General features: G+C 31.3%; 1 protein-coding gene across 1 annotated transcript in view; it reads right to left on the reverse strand.

Annotated features, from left to right (window-relative positions):
* Nucleotides 1-20,026, reverse strand: part of LOC129956871 (transforming growth factor-beta-induced protein ig-h3-like) — a 100,771-nt gene that overhangs the window by 32,194 nt on the left and 48,551 nt on the right. The window contains exon 2 of the mRNA XM_056068843.1: nucleotides 2,311-2,409. Coding sequence (XP_055924818.1) covers nucleotides 2,311-2,409 — 99 coding nt within the window. The remainder of the gene's footprint in view (nucleotides 1-2,310; nucleotides 2,410-20,026) is intronic.

A 20,026-nucleotide genomic window follows, 5' to 3' on the forward strand; every position in this document is an offset into this window, starting at 1 on the left:
TCAACAGGTGGTGAGAACAAACCACCATGTCGGAAGTTTCTCATCCTCAATTACGAGGATGCTCCAAAGGAGTTAAAGTACACAATTATGGGGTGTGTGAAGATGTGGATTATGTGTAATAATGATTTTTGCTTGATAAAAATCATCATCATTTATATTTCCCAAAATACAACAAATATTCAATACAACAAAACTTTCGCTACAGTGACACTTAACGACATTTTTGAATTACCAAGTTTAATGAAAACTATCTGATTTATAATAAAATGCTATAAAAATTAATTTCGTAATAATATCTACTTTTAATAACACAATTTTAAAGAATTTACAACTCAAAATGAATTTTTCCCTGATAAATAACTTTCTTTCTTTAAGAATACCAAATTATCCATTTCCATTTGTATCACCCAGATTTCCGCTGTTGCCAAACGAGAATGAACAAATCCAGCCCGATCTCGCAATGGAAAATACAATGATAGATTAAATGACACGCCTTCAATCTCAACCAATCATAGGAGACGACAGCGTTTTGGCGGGCTTCCGAGCATCCTTGGTGTGGAGGGAAGATGTTTTCCGTCCTACTAGTAATTCGGTAAACGCAGACGATTTGTCAAGCCTGAGTGACAAATTGGTTTCTCGACCCAGCGTGTCAGCTGTTGTGGGCTGACAGAACAGATTTGTCCTTCCAATTTTGTGCCAGCGACCTACTTTGCAGAATTAACTATCACTTGAAGATTGGGCTGGTACATTTGAAGAGCTGTCGCTACCGAATTCCGCTTATTTGGATTTGAAAAATGATACAAATGACCGTTTCTCTTAAGACTAGTAGCACACATCTCAATGACAATGCCATTATGAAAGCATTCAATAATAGTGCTGTCAAAATGTGTTACGAGGTCTTTGCTCGATTTCTTTATTTAATTTTTTTTATGGAATAATGAGTTAAGATTTTCATTAATAATGTGCTTGTATAAGATATATCTTCGTTTTGTATCCTTGGTTTTTATTCTATTTGCCAAGTAAAAAAATTGCTTTTGAAAAATGTATGAATATGAATTAGATCAACACAGCCTATTGAATAAAATAATAGAAACAAATTACTAATTCTTTTTCAAAATTTAAATCCAATTTTCAATTTACAGCAATTACATTCAGTGATCAGTTGTTCACCAATCATATTCACAGGATTAGTGCAGTTAGGTAAAACAATTTTGATATGCTACATCTTATCACAACTAGACAGAATAGTCTCTTCAAAGCTCTCTATTAAAAGAGTAAAAACCCTGCCTCGCATAAAATTGTGAACTTTCGCCAATGTCTTACACATTACAAATGCTCAAATCATCATTTATTTTCAAAGATCAGATCATGAGAATCGAGTATTTCGCATTTTTATTATTATGAAAATCGATGTTTGTGTATTAATCGTAAGCTATTGGTGAAAAAATAATTATGAAAAGACTCTATCAGATTGTGATCTTTAAAGACTTTTTCGCTATTAATCGGGACTTATATATAAGTAAGAAAAAAAATTCTGAATATGTATTTTGGATGCTTTTCATTAACTGTTTGAAACCAAAACTTGCGCAAAACAATAATTGTAGTCGCAAGATGACATATCAAATTTCAGTTATTCAAGTCACTGTATTTACATGCATACAAAAGGGCAAAATGACCCTTCAAAAAAAACTTTTTTTAATTACACTAATTTAATGGCCGAGTAAATTTTTCATAATTTTCGCTCTTTTTTTTTTCCCCCTTAATTTTCAACAATAGGTTATATTTTTGGCCTGAAATTCAAACCGCCTCCACTGCTGAGAAAGAAGAATTATGTTTAATATCTTCGTAATTTACAAGATGAATACAAAAGTGAAGTTACAATATCATGAAATTTAGAAAAATGATAGCTCATGATATCTCTGATATCATGAACTGATTTCCGTTAAAAGACATCATATACCCAATATACAGTGCTTATTCCTATGTAATAACTCTATATATAATATACTAATTTATATTTAAGCTAATAAAAATAACATGGTTTTAATTTTTGGTAATTTGACAGAATCGCGGACAAGGAGTTATAATACCTAAACAATTAAATATAATTTCACCAAAGATGGCTAGTTTCAGATATATAAATATCACTTGCAATGTTTGACAAATGAGAAATTCATTGAAAATGGAAGATTAGCCAACAGCATTAAAAAACTTTAGCTTCGTTTTTTATGAATTCTACATAATACAGATGCAGCATTGACTGAGCCAGCAGTAAAGAAAACGAATGAAATGTTCGAAAAGAGTACCCACGTTTTAACTCCGCAAATCTCTCTATTCATCCAGTACTTGCATTCCGTCCAGTACTTCTGGTTGGTACCCGGCACTTCTTCCACGGCGCATGTGTTCGGCCTAAAAAGAGAAAAAAATTAAATTGGCACAATAATTTTGATCAATGAATAAAGAGGTAAAAATAACAAAATATTTATTATAAATAAATATTATCTGAATGAAATATTTTTTTACTCTATAGTAAAATACTATTTCTCAATCTCACAGATTTATCCATTTTTAGTTTTACTTCTCAATGAATTTTCTTCAGAATTTGTTGAAAAAAAAATTTCTTAATAACGTTTAAGTATAGGACAATTACAAAAAAAGTAAAAAAAAAAAAAAAAAGAAGAAAAAAAAAAGAAAGAATGACCTAATGCACAATTGATTTGTTTTCCTTGCATGTTTCTTATTGCTTATGGTAACCTATTTATTAAAATATTTTTTTTAATATATTAGCTGCCTCTTGCGACTAAATGTTTGTCCAGTATATTAATAACATTTAATAAATCCAACCCAGTTTGATAAACTATATCTTATCACATCAAATGAAAATAGTGACATCTGCATTATAAATACAAAACATACTGATTGATTAGCTATGCACAAAAAGTGGCGAAATCATCCCACCTATTGAGAGTGGAGGCTGTATTCAGGGTCCATTATTAAGTATGAAAAGCAACTGCTTATGCTCCCAGCGATTTTGAAAAACTCCGAGATAACTAGATGGTAGTAATTCTATATAGTTCTGCACATTTATTTGATTTACGGAAGTAATGTAATGGAACATATTCAGCTTAAAATAATGTAACGTTTAAATTTCAGAGCATTATTCATAGGAATTGTTCATATTTTTAAATCCTATACGTGAATTCTACTTCTTTCCAGCAGTTAACTATTGACTTAAACCTTCTAGCAAGCACGGTGAATTTTGTATTAAAATATTTCGAAGTTGTAAAAGAAAGTTCTGCAGTTATTATTATTATTTTGTCAGTTTGTTTTAAAATAATTTTCAGTTTTAATTTTCTATATGTAATACACTGAAACTACACTTCTTAAAGATGGCGTGCAATAAAATATCTTTTTATTTTAGTTTGCCATTATATTTGTTGCATAAAACGGCTTGCATAGTTGTTAAGTAATGATATCAATAAAAAAAAATCTAGTTTGGGATCTTGGGTAGTGCAAATGGGGGTTCTAAATTTCCATTGCCTAAGAGCTTCTTCAGAGATTAATGTTTTCCTATCAAGGTTTTATCAATATTTCCACTTGTCCTATTAATATTAATCAATGTTTTATTTTGCAATGTCTCTCCAAAAAGCAGAAAGTCATGAAAGTTTAGTGGTAAGGTACCAGCTCTTGAGGTGAAGGGCTCCAAGTCCGAAACCCTTTTCCGCTGAAAGATCATCATATAGGCGGACCTTGTGTACGCTAAATCTAACATCGACGACCAAATATCCTTCAGTGTATTTGATGGATGTTTTGGAAGTCTAGAGAAGGATGGACCACTCAGACGTCGTCCTCTTTATCTGAAGGGAGCTTAAAATCACGAGGTCAATTGCAAAAATGGGCCTAATTTTGCTATCGAATAGAACTTTGACAACTAAACTCCAAAATGCTCACACAACAAGACAACAACTTTGACAACTAAACTCAGCTGGATCATGACATATAGGCAAATGACAGGCGAATAATCATGACATATCTAATGGCCTTAAGTTTCATGTGATGCAAACAAATTACAATGTGAACTAACAGACTGCTCACCTAATTCAACGGTTCACCAATTGATAGAGCTGCAAAGTGTTGTGAAAATGTTTCTGCAAAAGGTTCTTCCAAAACTCTATTTTGTCGAAAGAAATAAGATGTCAAAGAAAAGGGCCTTAAGCAGGAGGTTTAACGGAGGGCAAAAATGGGCTTAATCGAAATCAAATATGTAGTCGCTACAACTTAATTACAGAAATTGATGACCAATCTTCCAAAGCTATAATCTCACTAAAATTAGCTTTTGTTTTCTCTTAAAACTAAAAAAATTATTGTTTAATAATAGCAATTTCATTTCCATACAATTTTTTAATTGATTTTTAATGAATTTAAAAAATTTTATTTGTTATTCAATCTTTAAAACCTTTTACTGTTAAAAAGAAATTCAAACCAATTTCATTCTCCCATTAAAACATACAATTGAGTGCTTTTGCCAATGTTCAAAATTAAGAATTTAAAAAAATTTCTCTCTTTGAACAGTAACTCCAAGATAGTCTTTTCACTTTCGCATTTATCTCATTATATATACACTTTTTAATTTGCACCTAAAATAATTTATGAAAGACTAATTCAATGAAATTCATGTTTTCCAGTTGTATCAAAAATGAAGCGAAATTTCATTAAAATGCAATTCGTATTAATAATCCTTTACGTCCTGAAAAGTCAATTATTTGAGCAAACAAGTTGGTCGCAAAAGGCGGTTGATATGAAATAAAAATCATCACAGTTGGGAGAATACGATTGAGGATTTTTACCATATATAATAATGTATAATTACGTTTTTTTTTTTTTTTTTTTTTTTTTTTTGAAAATGTAGAGAGAGTGGGGCAATCGTCTAGGACAAAGGGGGTGCCAGCTTTTAGATGATATCAAAATTAACAAAATCGATAAGTGATTGGGCTGGAATATCCTTTCTTTGGTTTTGCTCATTATTTTAAATTCATAAATAAATTATTTTACTTAATTAAAATTTTCTTTGCTTAATTTCTGTGTTTATAAAATGTACCGTACTATCAGAATGGAATAATCTTAGAACAGGAGTCAAATTGAAGCCATGTTTTCGTTGAAGGTCAAAGTGACAATTCCATTTCATAGTAAACGATAAATCTTTTGATAATGAATTAGGAAGCCGTTATAATAACATAAAGAGACATAAAAGAGAGCTAAACTGATTTTATGACTTTTTTTGGTCTAGATAGCAAATGTAAGCAAAGAAGAACCCTCTATGACCTCTTTTGTATATAGTTTAGTGAGTTCTAGGAGGGTGGGGAAGGGGTTCGTAGTGACTAAATAATTCTATCAGCATCCTCCAGAGTTGACACGACGTCATATCCATTTTACTGTGGTGAATTAAATACCATCGTAAAGGAACAATAAATTTACTCGAATTTGTGCTGGCAGTTTACTTTGTGTGGGCTGTGGTTGAAGGACGAATCCATATACAAGTGAAAGCACGTACAAGAATGTCAAAATAAAAGTTATAAAACTTACATTATATCATTTAATCTTATTATATATCATAAAAAAGTTCATATAAAAGAGCATTTTATGATTTTTGGATTCTATCATATGTTTAGATTATATTATATTTTATATCTTATGTCTATATTATATTCAGAATATAATACTTTATGATTTCAAGATCATAATCAAAATAATATTATAATATTGCTTTGATTATGATAATTATCATAATCAAAATCATAATATAATATTTTATGATTCAAAAATCACAAAATATTATATTACATTCATAATATAATATTTTATGATTTTTTAATTCTATCTTAAGTTTAGATTATATTACATTCTATGTCTTATGTCAGTATTATAATATAATCTATACCTTATATTTATATTATCTTATATCTTTTTAATTCTATATTCTTTGAATTCTACTTAATTATGGTAATATCGAATCAAATGATATTTTTGCACATAAATACAAAAAGTTTTTAGCAATATCAGGAAGCAGACGATATTATTGAGCTTGAATCTTAATACCTCTTATTTTAAGCGCTATTGGTTGTCAAATGATGACTAAAATCGGATCACACGATATTTCTTATTTTGAATTCCAAAATTTAACTGTTATTATAGTTGAAATAATAAATAAGTGCAATTAAAGGAAAAATTGTTACTTTTAGCATCAATTCAGAATTTTTTTTCTTTTAATCATAGCTTTTTGAGTTCATAACTGTTTGTATTGAAATGGACATTATATTTAATTACAGAATGGCTTAAATATTTTTAAATTTGCGAATTTAATTTAATATTAATCTAAATTATATAGATATTTATTTCTATTTTAACTGTACATTTTAAAGTAAAATATCTGTAAGGTACATCACTACCTTAGCTTGATATCATGTTTCCAATAAACTTCACTCTAACTATTCAAAATGCAAGACCGGCTCCTTCTTATATATTGCGCTCAAAATTAAATGTATTTCCTGTTCCAAAATTACAAAATACCATTTATTTCATACATTTTTTTTGTACGATTTCAATTCAGCAATTCGCTTACCTTCGGATACAACATTCAAAAATAGTCATGGTCTTGAAACGTCTGAATATTCATTCAAATAATTTAATCTGATAACCTTGCATTTTTGAAGCTTTATGCAAAGATACAATAAAAGATATCTGAAGCCAAAAGAAATGACCATTCCCTCTATTTATATTCTTTCATTAAATGAAAGTAGAAAATCCCATATAAGATTTTTTAATTTCTTTTTATTTTTGATTAAAGTTCTATATAATGTAGAACTTTGGCCAGAAAGGCGCTATGTTATCCACATCCAGATGACCGGAGAAAAAGACCCGTTGTGCAATTTAATCGAGATGCTAAAACGATAAAGTTTAATATAGCTAGACTTAAGATTAGTGTACGAACCGAAAGTTGAATTATTTTGTGATGATTTCGCACCAAATGTAATCTTGAAAATTTTTATTGTAACCCTAAATACCGTTTTTATCGTTTCCGGTAGCCTTCTAACAAGATGGCAGAATTTTGGCGAGTTTTTGGTCCAATGGCACGATTTTAGCATGATTGTTGAGAAACCATATATTAATCGTAAGTCTTACTGTTCAGTATAATACTTCAAACTGATATGCATTTGATATTTCATGAAAAATCTAATAAATGCCATTTCCATTACACTTGAAACAGAGATGAAAAATTGGATTCGGAAAGATTTAGCTCCATTCACCTTATATTTAAAAGCTGGAAAAAGCATGTTGATAAAGATTTATAATACTTTGATGTATTGAATACTTTGAATTCTTCATGCAGAAATGATTCATTTATCTATAGTTAAGACACATTTTGAAAAAAATTATGTCTTTCATTTTTCTGATTAGGTAAAGGAAAAAAATATATATTCCCTCTTTTAGAAAGTTAATTTTGCTCATGTGCTGCCATGTATGGATGTTAAATGAACAAATTCCGTAAATATTAAACGTATTTATTTAAGAATAAATTTTATATTCATTAGTCTGATTTTTTTTTCACAATCTTACACCCATACTAATGTTTATGACAAAAAACGTGTCAACTAATGACAAAAAAAAAAAAAATCAGAAAAATTAGTAGTTTTAAATTTGCTTCAGGAAGAAATTAAGTTTCTACATTCATCCCCCTCCTTTATCGAAGCTCTAGCATTAAAATGATTCACTGAAGTACTTAAGTAAGTGAAAATCATAGAATGATATCTCCTGGCAATATTTATAAATTTTTCGTAGATACCTCCCACCAAGCTGAATATTTTCCATCCTAGTATCATTTCTTACTCATTATCTGGGACCACCTCAAAGAGTTTCTTAAGTATTTCTTCGACCCAAAAAAGATTGTAGGCGGCAAGTGATTTAAAAAAAAAATCATGTAAGAGGTTAATGACAAAAAAGTTTCTCTTTGTAGAAGTGAAATTGCGCTGTCGTATAAATGCAACCATATATATATTTAAAACGAAGAGTCATCCAAATAATAAGTACCCTAATCCCAATGACAGGTCTGACTTCTAAAATTTTCATTTCATATGAAAGCTTATTATCCTTAGATATGCCATCCATTGTCGCTTGTCCATCCACTTCTAACTCTTCTATTTTCAAAAGACATCTCAAAAATAATACTACAACATACATTTTCTATGGAAAAATACCCATAACATAGCTCTCCAACCACAGTACCAATTTCGAAAAATTGTATTTTGTATAAAACTTCCTAATCTCTAGATACCTCACCAATACTCATTTGCCCCTTTTCCATACCTCGTTTTCAAGAGATATCGAAAAACAAAGCCTTGAAACACCATGCTTCCTCAACAGTTGGATCGATTTTACAATTTTCAGGGCCACAGATAACCAATCAGAATCATCTACAAATATTGTACAAATATAATTTAAAATAGCATCTTCTTTTGTTGATGTGAGATGCAGTTCAACAAATTTGATTGGCACAACTCGATTAATATTCTTAGCCTGATTAGCGAGTAGCTGGTCAGCGATGGCAGCTAATAATTATATTAATATTAAAATAAAGAATTGAATTTATAATCATAAATTCCGTGGAATCTCGCTTAGCAAGCATCATTCGTTCCCGAACCTTTCTCGTGATCTAAAGTAGAAATTTATAAAATTTAAGAGAAATATTAAAAAAATAAATAAACTAGTTTGGACGAGCACATAAAAGTCTTATGACAGGAAATATAGTATTTTTATTTGTTTATTTTATTTGATCGAAATTTATATCAAAATAACATTTAGACTACTTATGGGGATGATGACATTTAATGAAATTACGATGCTCATGCCTTTTCTATTGAGGACTGATTTATTATCATGTGAGAACATGATGTTGTTTTGGTTAGGAGGTTTTGAAGCTCGAAATCGCGTAGGCAATGAATAAAGCATAAATGGCAATTTTCATCATCATCTTTTAATCGCATCTATTTTTTTTACCTGCTTTTACCAGTATTGAATTATTGTTATGTATGCTTCTTTGAAAGCAAATGCGTTTTAAAAAGGTTGACCTGCTTTTACCAGTACTGCTTTATTATGACGTATGCTTCATTGACAGCAGATGCGTTTTTAAAAGGTTGACGTAGAACTATGACATCATAGCTGTTATTTTCATGGAATGTAATTTTTTCGGAGGAAATTAAATAACTTAATTTTTATAATATGTTCAAAAAACTTCACTCGCGTTTAATAGCAGTTTTGATAAAAGTATTTTCTCTTTTCCCCCAGTGGGGAAATATCATTTCAGTCATTCTTTAAGTGGGCAACATTGAAGGATTTGACTCCTGTTCTAAGGTTAATCCATTATGAAACTGTTTTATGATCTCAGAAATTAGAAAACAGTAGTTTCTGTTTACAAAAATATTGTTTTCATAAAAATTCTATATAAATTAATATGTTTAAAATTTTATTGGTAAATAATTTATCATTTGAAAATCGCATTGCGAAGGAAACATTCGTTATTCAGCTTCCAAACGTAACATTCCTTTTTGTGAGAACATGATGCTGCTTTGGTTAGGGATTTTTGAAGCTCGGAATCGCGTAGGCAATGAATAAAGCAGAAATGGCAATTTTCATTTTCAATTTTTTTTTTTCCTTGACTGTCAAAAAACTTTTGGAGCTACCATAAACCCGGTTTAAACTGGTTAATGACTTAAATGAATTAAGACAAATAATGACTTAAAAATAATAATGTTCTCATATGATAACTTGAGATTTGCGATCTTAGATTTCATTTTTTCATTTTTGTTTAGTACTGAAAAACTTCCAAAAAAATTTCGCCCCTGTAGTATATCGTAGCAATCTAGATTAGAAGCAGGGATGATTTTGAAAAATTTAATCCTCCAAATTGGCAACAGGGTGACTGATTTAAAGATGAAAAATTAATATAAATATTGTCAATTCAGCTCTGGGCCTTTTCAAGTGCTGGGAACAGCACGATTATACGCTTGTCGTTGTAGCAACTCATTGTGAATCTAGGGTCATTTTTCGTAGAACTTAATTGACGTTTTTCTTATTAATTCTGAAAGTGGTTAAATTTAGAGTATAAAGTAACTTCTTTCTAATGTTCCAGGAATATCAACAATTATCATGAGTTGTTTGTTTTGGAAAATTTACAATTTCTTAATCTTACTGCCAGAAGTGGCTCCCAATGAGGATATACATATTTTCCTTCATTTTGACCAATCTGAAGCCATTGTAAGGGAAGTTTAAGAACAGTAGGGTGAAAATGCGCACAACGGATATATCAAAGGCTTTCTTATTCGCTACATCTTTGAGCTTCTAACAATATTGATAAAATGCAATATAAAATTTACATATAATAAATGAGAATTTAGAAAGCACGAAATCTACAATAATGACAAACTTTTGAATGGGTAAAGTATATGAAACAATAAAATCAAATGACATAATAACAAACATAATATAATAATGATAAAAGCATTGGAGCTCTATAGTCCATAGCTCCGAGTCCGAGAGCTCCATTGTCTCATCGTTCCTTATATCTTCAAAGATTAATCACAATCTTTACACATAATTCCTCCTTGGAGTCGCGTTCGACAGCGCTATCCGATGAAACCTTTTTCCATGAAAAAATAAGGTTCTCTTAAAACAAGCACTCAACATCGATTTACACCCAAAATATAGGTTAATCTGGCATATAATGCCACGATGTCTCTTCGTCACACGTTCTGCAAAACATCGCTGAAGCGAGTTATTTTTTAACATTTTGTTTTGCTTGATAAGAGAGTCATTTTTTTAGTATTTTGTTCTATTCCTTGTGCAAATCACACATTAGAAGAAGTGATCGTTAAGCGAAGTATGATTGTACTGGGTATTTATTGGATTTCTCTTTATCTGAATTATCCACGTTGGCTTCAGCCGATCCATTTAATCAGTATTATTAAAAAAGCACAGAAAATAGGGACATTTTGTTAAAATTAGCTTTTTGAATTTTAATTTTTTCCTTAAATTAATTATAAATAACGATCAGATTCATTTGAATGCTTTCCAAAATTGCAACATATTCGCATATATTGAAGATATATCAGGCTTTAATCTCAGACGATAATAAGGTGCATCAAAATAAATCGCCTCATTTTTTCCGCTCGTCTCTAACTGATACATCAAATGAGTTTAGGCCCATTATCACGTTTATTTATGGGTGCACAAGAAAATGCGTAATGAAAAGAAAGTTTGGAATTATTGTTGCTATAAACTTGGGAACGAAAAAAAATTTCTGCCATTTACCATCTGTCTTTGTCAGATTTTTAATAGAAGTAGGATTCACTGAAGCTCTTCAACACACGAAACCCCCCACCAAAGCTACCTACCATTATTTATAAAATATTTCTTAATTTCCAGATGTATTTTAGTAGCCACCTCCCACAAAGCTGACCTCTCTCATACCTCTGTTACTGCTTATTCACCAGCGGGGAGTTTCTCAAGACGTTCCTTAAGTGTCTGTTTGATACTCAAAGGAGGCAAGGCAGTAAGTGAGGGAGAAAAAAAAAGGATCGTCCGATGGTTTCAGGAAGGTAGCCAACCGGCCTTGACGGCCAAGGGCGAAATGAAATTGCTGTTGGATGTGATTAAATTAGATGGGAAAGTGAATTTAAAGACTGAAATGGATTCTTGATTTCTTCCAGCCAGCTAGCTTCTTCCAATTGGGATTGCTTCTTTTAAAGCGATTGATATGGAGAAAATAAAATTACTCATATATATAAGATATGTATGAAACAACAATTATAAATTAAGTAATATTTGGAAAATCAAACATTCCTCGGCAGTTTTTTTTTTTGGGTGGGGGGATTCGTGTTTTTTTGGAGAAAATATTAAGATACGAATTACATTCTGATTACATATGAATATTTTTCAATCTTATCTACATACGAACTGGTCATTTAAATAAATAAAAAAAATCAAGAATGCACTTAGTTTAGCATGTTATTCGAAAAAATATGCTATATTACAATATTCATTTCACAGTTTACCTATCATTACTTATAATTTTGAAGTTGAACTCAGTTTCACCATTATGAAATCCAGTCAGAGATGGCACTTTGTGACATTGTGAGCATGAGAGCAGATAGAAAAAGGGCTCTAACAGTTAGTTATAAAACAAAAAGGATTTTTTTTGTGTGTGCTTGCAAAATCATGTTTTCTTGGGAAAGACACCTATATAGATAAACTTAAAAAGTAAAACCTTATATGAATATAAAATTTGATTCAAATCGCTAGAGTCGTTTCCGAGATACGCAAAATAAATAAATTTATATAAAGTGCAAGAATGACTCTTTTCAAAGTTATAAATGTTTTTCTAAGCATGATATTATTTTTCAACCAGCAAATTTCTTGCAAATTAAAGAATGCAATAGCATGCGATGCGCACAAATCACAATCTTGTATGGCAGGGATTCCAAAACTATGGACTGTGATCCTCTGATAACTCGCGAGTCAGTATATGGAAGGTCATGACAAAACCTTGAATATATGCGTTTTATTTCCACTATTTTCAACTGTGGTATGGGATTAAAAACATTATCAAACTGCATAATGGTAACAAGACAAAAAAAAGTGCAATATGCAAACAAGCAGCTCGTGTCAGCTCCGAACCTTGACCACCTAATCAGAAATTCCTTTTCGCTATGAATATTCAATTCACTTTGCGAATACCTTGAACTTCGAAGACCTTTTTTATAATTTATGTAAACATTTGTTATATTTAATAATAAATATTTTTAACAAAAGTATCTTTTGGAACAATAAAATATTTTTTGTAAACAATATTAAACAGCTCATGTCAGAAAAAGAAGGAAAAACAAACATTCATATTGCCAAGGATGAAGGAAATCACTATAGACACATATTACAAAAAATCTGGAGAACCCTATTCTAGAAATAGACTTTTGAACGTACAGCTACCAGATTCGGTACGTAGTTATTGTTTGTGAAGTAAACGTTCAATGAGGAAAGGATTTTTTAAATTTTAATTTAATTTAAAATTTTTACATTTTTTTTTTTCTTAATAACTTTGTAGCGTATTATAGGGAAAAAATCGTTTTCATTCCACTAAAATATTCCAAAATCAAATGTTTAGTGACACCAATCTTATTATTGTTCACATTTTGTTTAATTTTAATGAAATTTTTAAAAAATAATTTCAAACATAATTTGTAACAACTTGTCCCAATTTTTCCCCCGTATTGAAATTGAAACTAATTTTATTGCTTCGAAAAATTTTAGCGTGTCTGCCTTAGCCAACGTTAAAGCTATGATTTTTAAAAAAAGGCTTTCTCTGAATGTTAAGTCTGAATTCAAATTGATGACTTTTATTTCTATTAACATGATAATATTTCTAGAGCGACATTCTTTTTGTAAATGATATGAAAATAAGAACGCACAAAAATGCATTGGGAAATGCAATCGAATCATTCGAAAATTGCATCTACAATTCTTAAGGATTACAAGCTTCTAGTCTATTTTTTCTCCTCATTACATCTTCATACAAAGAAACAAATTTTTTTTCGACGAAACTTACTTCTTTGCATTTACCTGTGTTCTTTTAGCGATTCTTACTAGTTACATTTCGTCTAAAATGTATCCGGATAATGCTGTTTATTCGGAAACTAGTTGCTGTATAGTAAAATTGTAAATATGTTGCTTTTAATATGTCTACAAATGGATTCTATTATATGTATATAGTATGTATATAACATATAGACATCTGGAAGCTTTAACGTCCTAAACAGTTCTTCAATTCAGGAAAAAGATTGAAATCATTCGGCTCTAAGTCGCTTTCTCAAAGAAGGGGAGACAAGGACCAAAGTCTGTCAGAACAGAAGACTTTGTACAACGAATGAATCAAGTGACTCAATAAAAAGGAATAATGAAATCTCTGGCAACGAGCTGGCCGATCAGCATATCAAAATTGCGACTTCGGAGGGGCGAATGTTTGGACTTTCCTGATCCATATTCTTTTCTTAAAAGGAAAATGAAAGAATATCCTGAGAGATGAGGAGTTTCAAAAGAACATAAAGACCCATCTCGCAACACTAGCGACAGCATTCTTCGAAAACCTTGTCCAACAATTTGACAAATGCCTGAAACATCGTTGCGATGTTCTCAGAAAATAACGATATTCTGACTTTTGGAAATAAATTCTCTTTGTCCACTACTCTTGTATTTTATGTATGGTCCATCGAAGGTCGGAAAGAATAAAGTGAAAGAAAAGCAGTCCTGGCATTATCATAAAAAGAAAAAAAGAATAATAATAACCAATCTGAATATAATTTTTTAGACTGGAGCCCAAGTTCCTCCTCATTTGATCTCATTTTATCAACCCATTCTTGTTTTGCTGGGAGAATATTTTTCGTTTCTATTGTTATCTTTCAATTTAACAGATCAATCATCTTGATGCAAATGGAAAAAAAAGAAAAAACCGATTAAATTAGGTCGTTAAAATTGACTGCTGGATAAAAAACGAAACATTTCCTTTTTTTCTGTTTACTCTTTCATGCTGCAGTTTCGATAGGCGTTTGGTATTAATTATGGAAATAGCAAACAATGCTATATGCAGAGAATGAGATGGAAATAAAAAAATAATAGCTAAGACCTGTTTTAAGGATTGCTATCGCTTTATTAAAACAGATAAAAATGTATTACATGAGTGAAAACTTATGCATATTATCTTTAAGTGATTTTTTAAACTAAAATTAATAAGTAGAGATTATATATCATTTCTGTTGTCAATATTTTTTTTCTTTCTCGTATACATAGTATATGAAAAATATAGTAATCGTCAAAAAATTCGAGATTTTTACGTATCTCCACGTTTTAGACCTCCCTGGGTTCGTAAGACACATTTTTGGAAAATGACAGTCTGCCTGTGACAAAAATAGTTGGAAAACGCTTTGAGGTAAAATGGATGATATTTGGTATATAGTCTTCATGCCAAATTTGAAGATTTCTATTAAATTTTGAGTAAACAGAGGTAGTTCGTCTATCCAGCTGTTCTAATATAAGTTAACACGATAATTACAAAACGAAGTGACCCAAACAGATAAGATCTCGTACATATATTTAACGCCGGCGTCCCGGCATAGGGATAGGGCGTCGTCCCTGTGATCTGGACGTCCCGGGTTCGAGTCCCGGTTTGGTTGTTCTTCCGTTTTGCTATCTGTGAGATGTGTGAATGTGCCCTCCTGTAAAAAGAGGTTGTGCAAGCGAATGAGTGAAGCGTGAGTAGCAAAGTCGTACTCTTGGCCCTAGTTGGCGCTACTATAAAAACAAGAGACGCTTCCCCTCCGGCTTAAATCGCTGTCTTCGTAACAGCGGGTTTGTCCGTGGCAAATGCCCTAAGAAACATCAACATAGATTTAACATCTATAATGTAAACACCCTTCAAAGTTTAAGCCAAAACCAATAAAGGGATGACTGTCCGTCGATGTGTACTTTCCGTAACATGTAAACGTGGTAAACTCAATGCCTTAAATATATGAAATTTGTAATTGGACTTTGTGACTTTAAGCGTAGTTTTGAGTCAATTCTTGTTTCACTCGGTTGGGAAAAATGCTTTTAAAACACAAACTCGATTTTCGGATACTACTGACCGCATCCCAGGAATTGATCGCCAATAAATTCGCAAAGGATGACACATTTTATTCCGTAAAAATACTAAATTCACGCCAGAGGTTAATTTGTAATTACTGTATGCCATCGTCATTCAAAAGTTCGCTGATATGACAAGTTTGTTTGAAAATATGCGAGAAAATTTTAGGTTGACTACTCCCGATGGTTTACTCTTTTGTATACGAAGAGAGCAAAGAGAAAGCACTGTAATCGTCAAAAAATTTGACATAAATATTGATGAATTTCCAACTTTCAGACTTTCCTGACCCCACCCCCACCCCTCCTACACACACACACACATACACACACACACACAAAAAAAAAAAAAAAAAAAAAAAAATTGGAATTAAGCAGGAAAACTCAAAAGCGCTTCAAGCTTGACATATAAAATTTGGTACATGGTACACTCCCAATTCGTACATTTCTGTCAAATTTTAAATGAAATCCATGAAGAGAAAATCAACCTGTCCGGCTACTAAAATGTTGATCATAACTACACGACGAAGACAGCTTGAGGGATAAAATTTGATGCACTGATTTAATGCCCAAAATGCAGTACCTATGAAATCTGAAACCGAATCCATCAAGGGGTTGACTTGCTTTTGGTCTGTTCTTTCACAAGGATGTAAATACGATAACTCAAAAACAAAATGACTTAAATATTCGAAATTTAGTACGTGATTTCGAGACTACAATTGTCGTTCCTGTGTCCAATTTTAATTTTAATCTATGGAAAACATTACATATAAAATACACATTCGGTTTTCTAGTACATGTATATTAACAAGTCTCAGCTATTAATCACCAGAAAATCGACACAGATCACACCCTCTCGTCACTCTCGTTCGCCAATGGCACAAGATTAATAATAAACAAACATATTTATAAAAGTGTATGCGAGAAAATTTCAAGGAAACCACAACGATTTCTGTACTAACATATTTGGCTTATATTGAGTAACGCTAACGTTTTTAAACGTTTAAGCAATATTTATTTAAAATTTAAGTTAAACGTTAAATTATAACGTTATAGACTTTGTAGAAAACTGCCTAACGACAAACGATTCAAAGTTTGCATTGACAAGGCGCGCATTTTCTTTGTTATTTAGACGCTCTTTTCCAACCAATGAGAGCTTTCGTCTGGAGCAGTAATGCAATCCATTCTGTCTATGCATGGTATTTTGAAAGTACATATCTCTACTAATAATAGAAAGGAATGCGTGAGCATTTTGAAGCTTTATAGAACATCATTTGACCTGTGCAACGAATTTTGTTCATTGATATTATTTCATTAGTGGGAATATGCACCTCGAAACTATTTTTATAGAAATTTTGATTATAATTCTAATTAATTAATAATTAAACAAGAATTTAGTGTTTTTCCGAGATAACTCTCGAAATTTTTATAACATAAAATAAAATTTTATATTATTTTAGAACTTAAAAAGTTGTCTTTTTAATAAATGGAATTTAAATTTGCAATTTTGGATTTTTTTGAAAATATTATTTTGTATGATTTTCAACAATACATTTTATTGCTGTAATGAAATTTAAACCGTTTTCCCTGTTTCATCAAATGTTTAATCGTTATTGTCTTCTGTTGTTAGAAGTAAAGAAAGAAAGATTCTGATAATTATCTGCACAAAGTATTTGAGGAATCACAAAGTGAAACTACATTATTTCAAAAGGCAGTTTGATATAGATTATCCATGTTATGTTCGTTTCAGTATCCTGAGAGGACCATTTTTCGATGATTCCATTTCATTAAGGAGAGAAAGTATAAGGATGTGTGCATTTCCGGAATTTACTTTATTCTTAAATGTAAACATCTTTTTCTTTCAACTTTCCTCTCATCCCTATTTTATCGAGTTAAACCCCTCTTAACACATTTGCAAAAGCACGGAAGGTTTCAGAATCCGTGGCAAACAATACTTAAGATTTCGATGCTACTATATTATCATAAGACTCGGCTTCATCTGGGTGGCTCATGTACACTGTAAAAAGAACAAGTGTAAGGCTATTAAAATAATAAAACTTCAATATCTGTCACAGTTTGATGCTTAAAATGCTTTGGTGGCGGAATCATGAACATCAAATCATGCAAAAGGGTTTTATTTCAAATAACACAGACATTCCTTTTAAACCAGGTGGTCACAAAAGGTGACTAGTTGCACGAAAGAGTTCCTTTGTCATTTCCACAAACACTATAAACATCAGGGACGAATATCTCTTTCACAACATTTCTTTGTCGTTAATTTTCAAAACTAATCTACATAAATTATGTGACTCATGTACCATTTTCAAGAGTCAGTCAGTCTAACAATAATCTTGAATAAATTACCAAAAATATTTAGAAAAAAATTAAAAATTATTGCATTCTGACGTCAAGTATTGTTGAGTAAAATGTCTAAATTGTAAATGTTTTCACGTCAGTTAATTGTCCTCGCTATTTTGTACTAAGCACTGTTATGGAATTAAATCTGCCAGATGAAAGTTTTAGAAAAAGATGCTTTATTTCACAAGAAAGTCAAAAAACAGAGGTAGCAAAACATAACTAAAACATCTTGCAAAAACAGCACTGCAGAAATCAACAACACGCATTCAAACAGCAAATCATTATTAAACAACAACAATTACACTGCAGTGCTCAGAATTCAGCTAGAGAGCTTACTCTGCGATCAAATTTCCAAAGCGAAAATTCATATAACTCCTTGTGTGAGTACTTCCTTTTGCACAAGGACCTCCGCCTTCAGAGATATATAATTTCTTAAAAGAATTTTAGAAAAAGGTTTGACAAAGATATATTATGAGTCAACATAGATAGAGAGTATTAGAGATACACATATCATCATAAATCTTGCATTTTCCAGAACTTCCAATTTTGTCACTAAATTCATTGCTCAGTCAGTCGACAATATCGTCAGGTGTTTGACTATCATCCAGTATCTGTAAATCTTGCCTTTCAGCGATGGTATTAAGATTGCAGGAAAAATTCATCATAATACTTTATTCCACAACACAACAAAAGACTAAATCATTTTCTGGAAGGAGTTTGAAAGTTTCGCACGTGACTACGAAACTTCCATTTGGAATTTAGTTAAAAATGGATTCCCTTTTCCAATTAGAACAATTTAATAACCCTTTGTGTATCCTAAGTGGGCAGAACCATTCAAATTTTGTAATTACATCCAAATTTCATTTGATCTGAAAGCTTTTTTTAATTATGATGTTCACATATAGATAAATATAATTTCAAAATATGCGTTTTCCAAATTCATGTAGACCTGAAGCGTGAAGAGTTGTCTACATCTCAAGCTGACACTTTTTGCCGATCGTAATACATTCTGTTTGCATATGAAATAGAGAAAAGGTATTTTCGAGAGCTCAGGGTGTTCTGAAAGGGGAGATATATGAAAATCTTAAGGTCGAAATTTTCGGCAACTACAAGTATAAATCCTCTTTGCATGATTCTAAAGATAAAATGCTCTTTGAAAATGTACCCTGATGATTTCTTTCTCGCAACACACACACACACACACAAAAAAAAAAAACTGAGTTATTCTCGGTAATGTTAGTAGATATGTAATCCAAAAATAATAAATAAAAACTACCCTTTATGTAAGTGCCTTCCATTAGCCTTAGGTGTCACCCTCTAGACATATCTTTTTTTTATTTTTTGCGAATAATAGGATTCATATCGCCTTTACTTTCAAGAGAAAAAAGGAGAACAAATGTTCTTTGTATTAGTCACTCACTTCCTCCCTTTGTTCAGTGCAAACGATTAGCTTCATAACACTTGCCGCATGTTCCATCTATCACAAACGATCAGACAACCAGACTGGAAGCGAGTTTTTGCAGCTGTTTTGCTGTTTTTTTCCTCATTGCTTTTTTACCTCCTTTCCAACGCTTCACTTGACAGCATGATGGAAATTTTGTAGCAGCTTTCTCGCTTTGGGTGTTACCCGAAATCTAAAAATACAAGGCTGCCCCGTTCTATTTTTTTTTGCTTTGATGACAATTTCTCTTCCCCGATGGTCGTAAATTGCCAGGTGAATAGTTTATAGTTGAGTTCTACTCGGCTCATTTTAACTTATTTTATTTTTATCACCTGTCGCATCTCCCCAGGAGTTTATTATGGACTCCACCCTCTGTGGAAGATGGATTTTGTTGCTCTTTTTCGACGCCATGAATTCGTTTTCTCAAATAACGTACACAAGTAGTTTCTAATTTTTTGCTATTTGCCAGTGGAGTCAGTTCACGTCATGTCATTGCCACTTGTCAAACAT

The sequence above is a fragment of the Argiope bruennichi genome, chromosome 11 (assembly GCF_947563725.1).
Source record: "Argiope bruennichi chromosome 11, qqArgBrue1.1, whole genome shotgun sequence".
NCBI classification, from domain to species: Eukaryota; Metazoa; Arthropoda; class Arachnida; order Araneae; family Araneidae; genus Argiope; species Argiope bruennichi.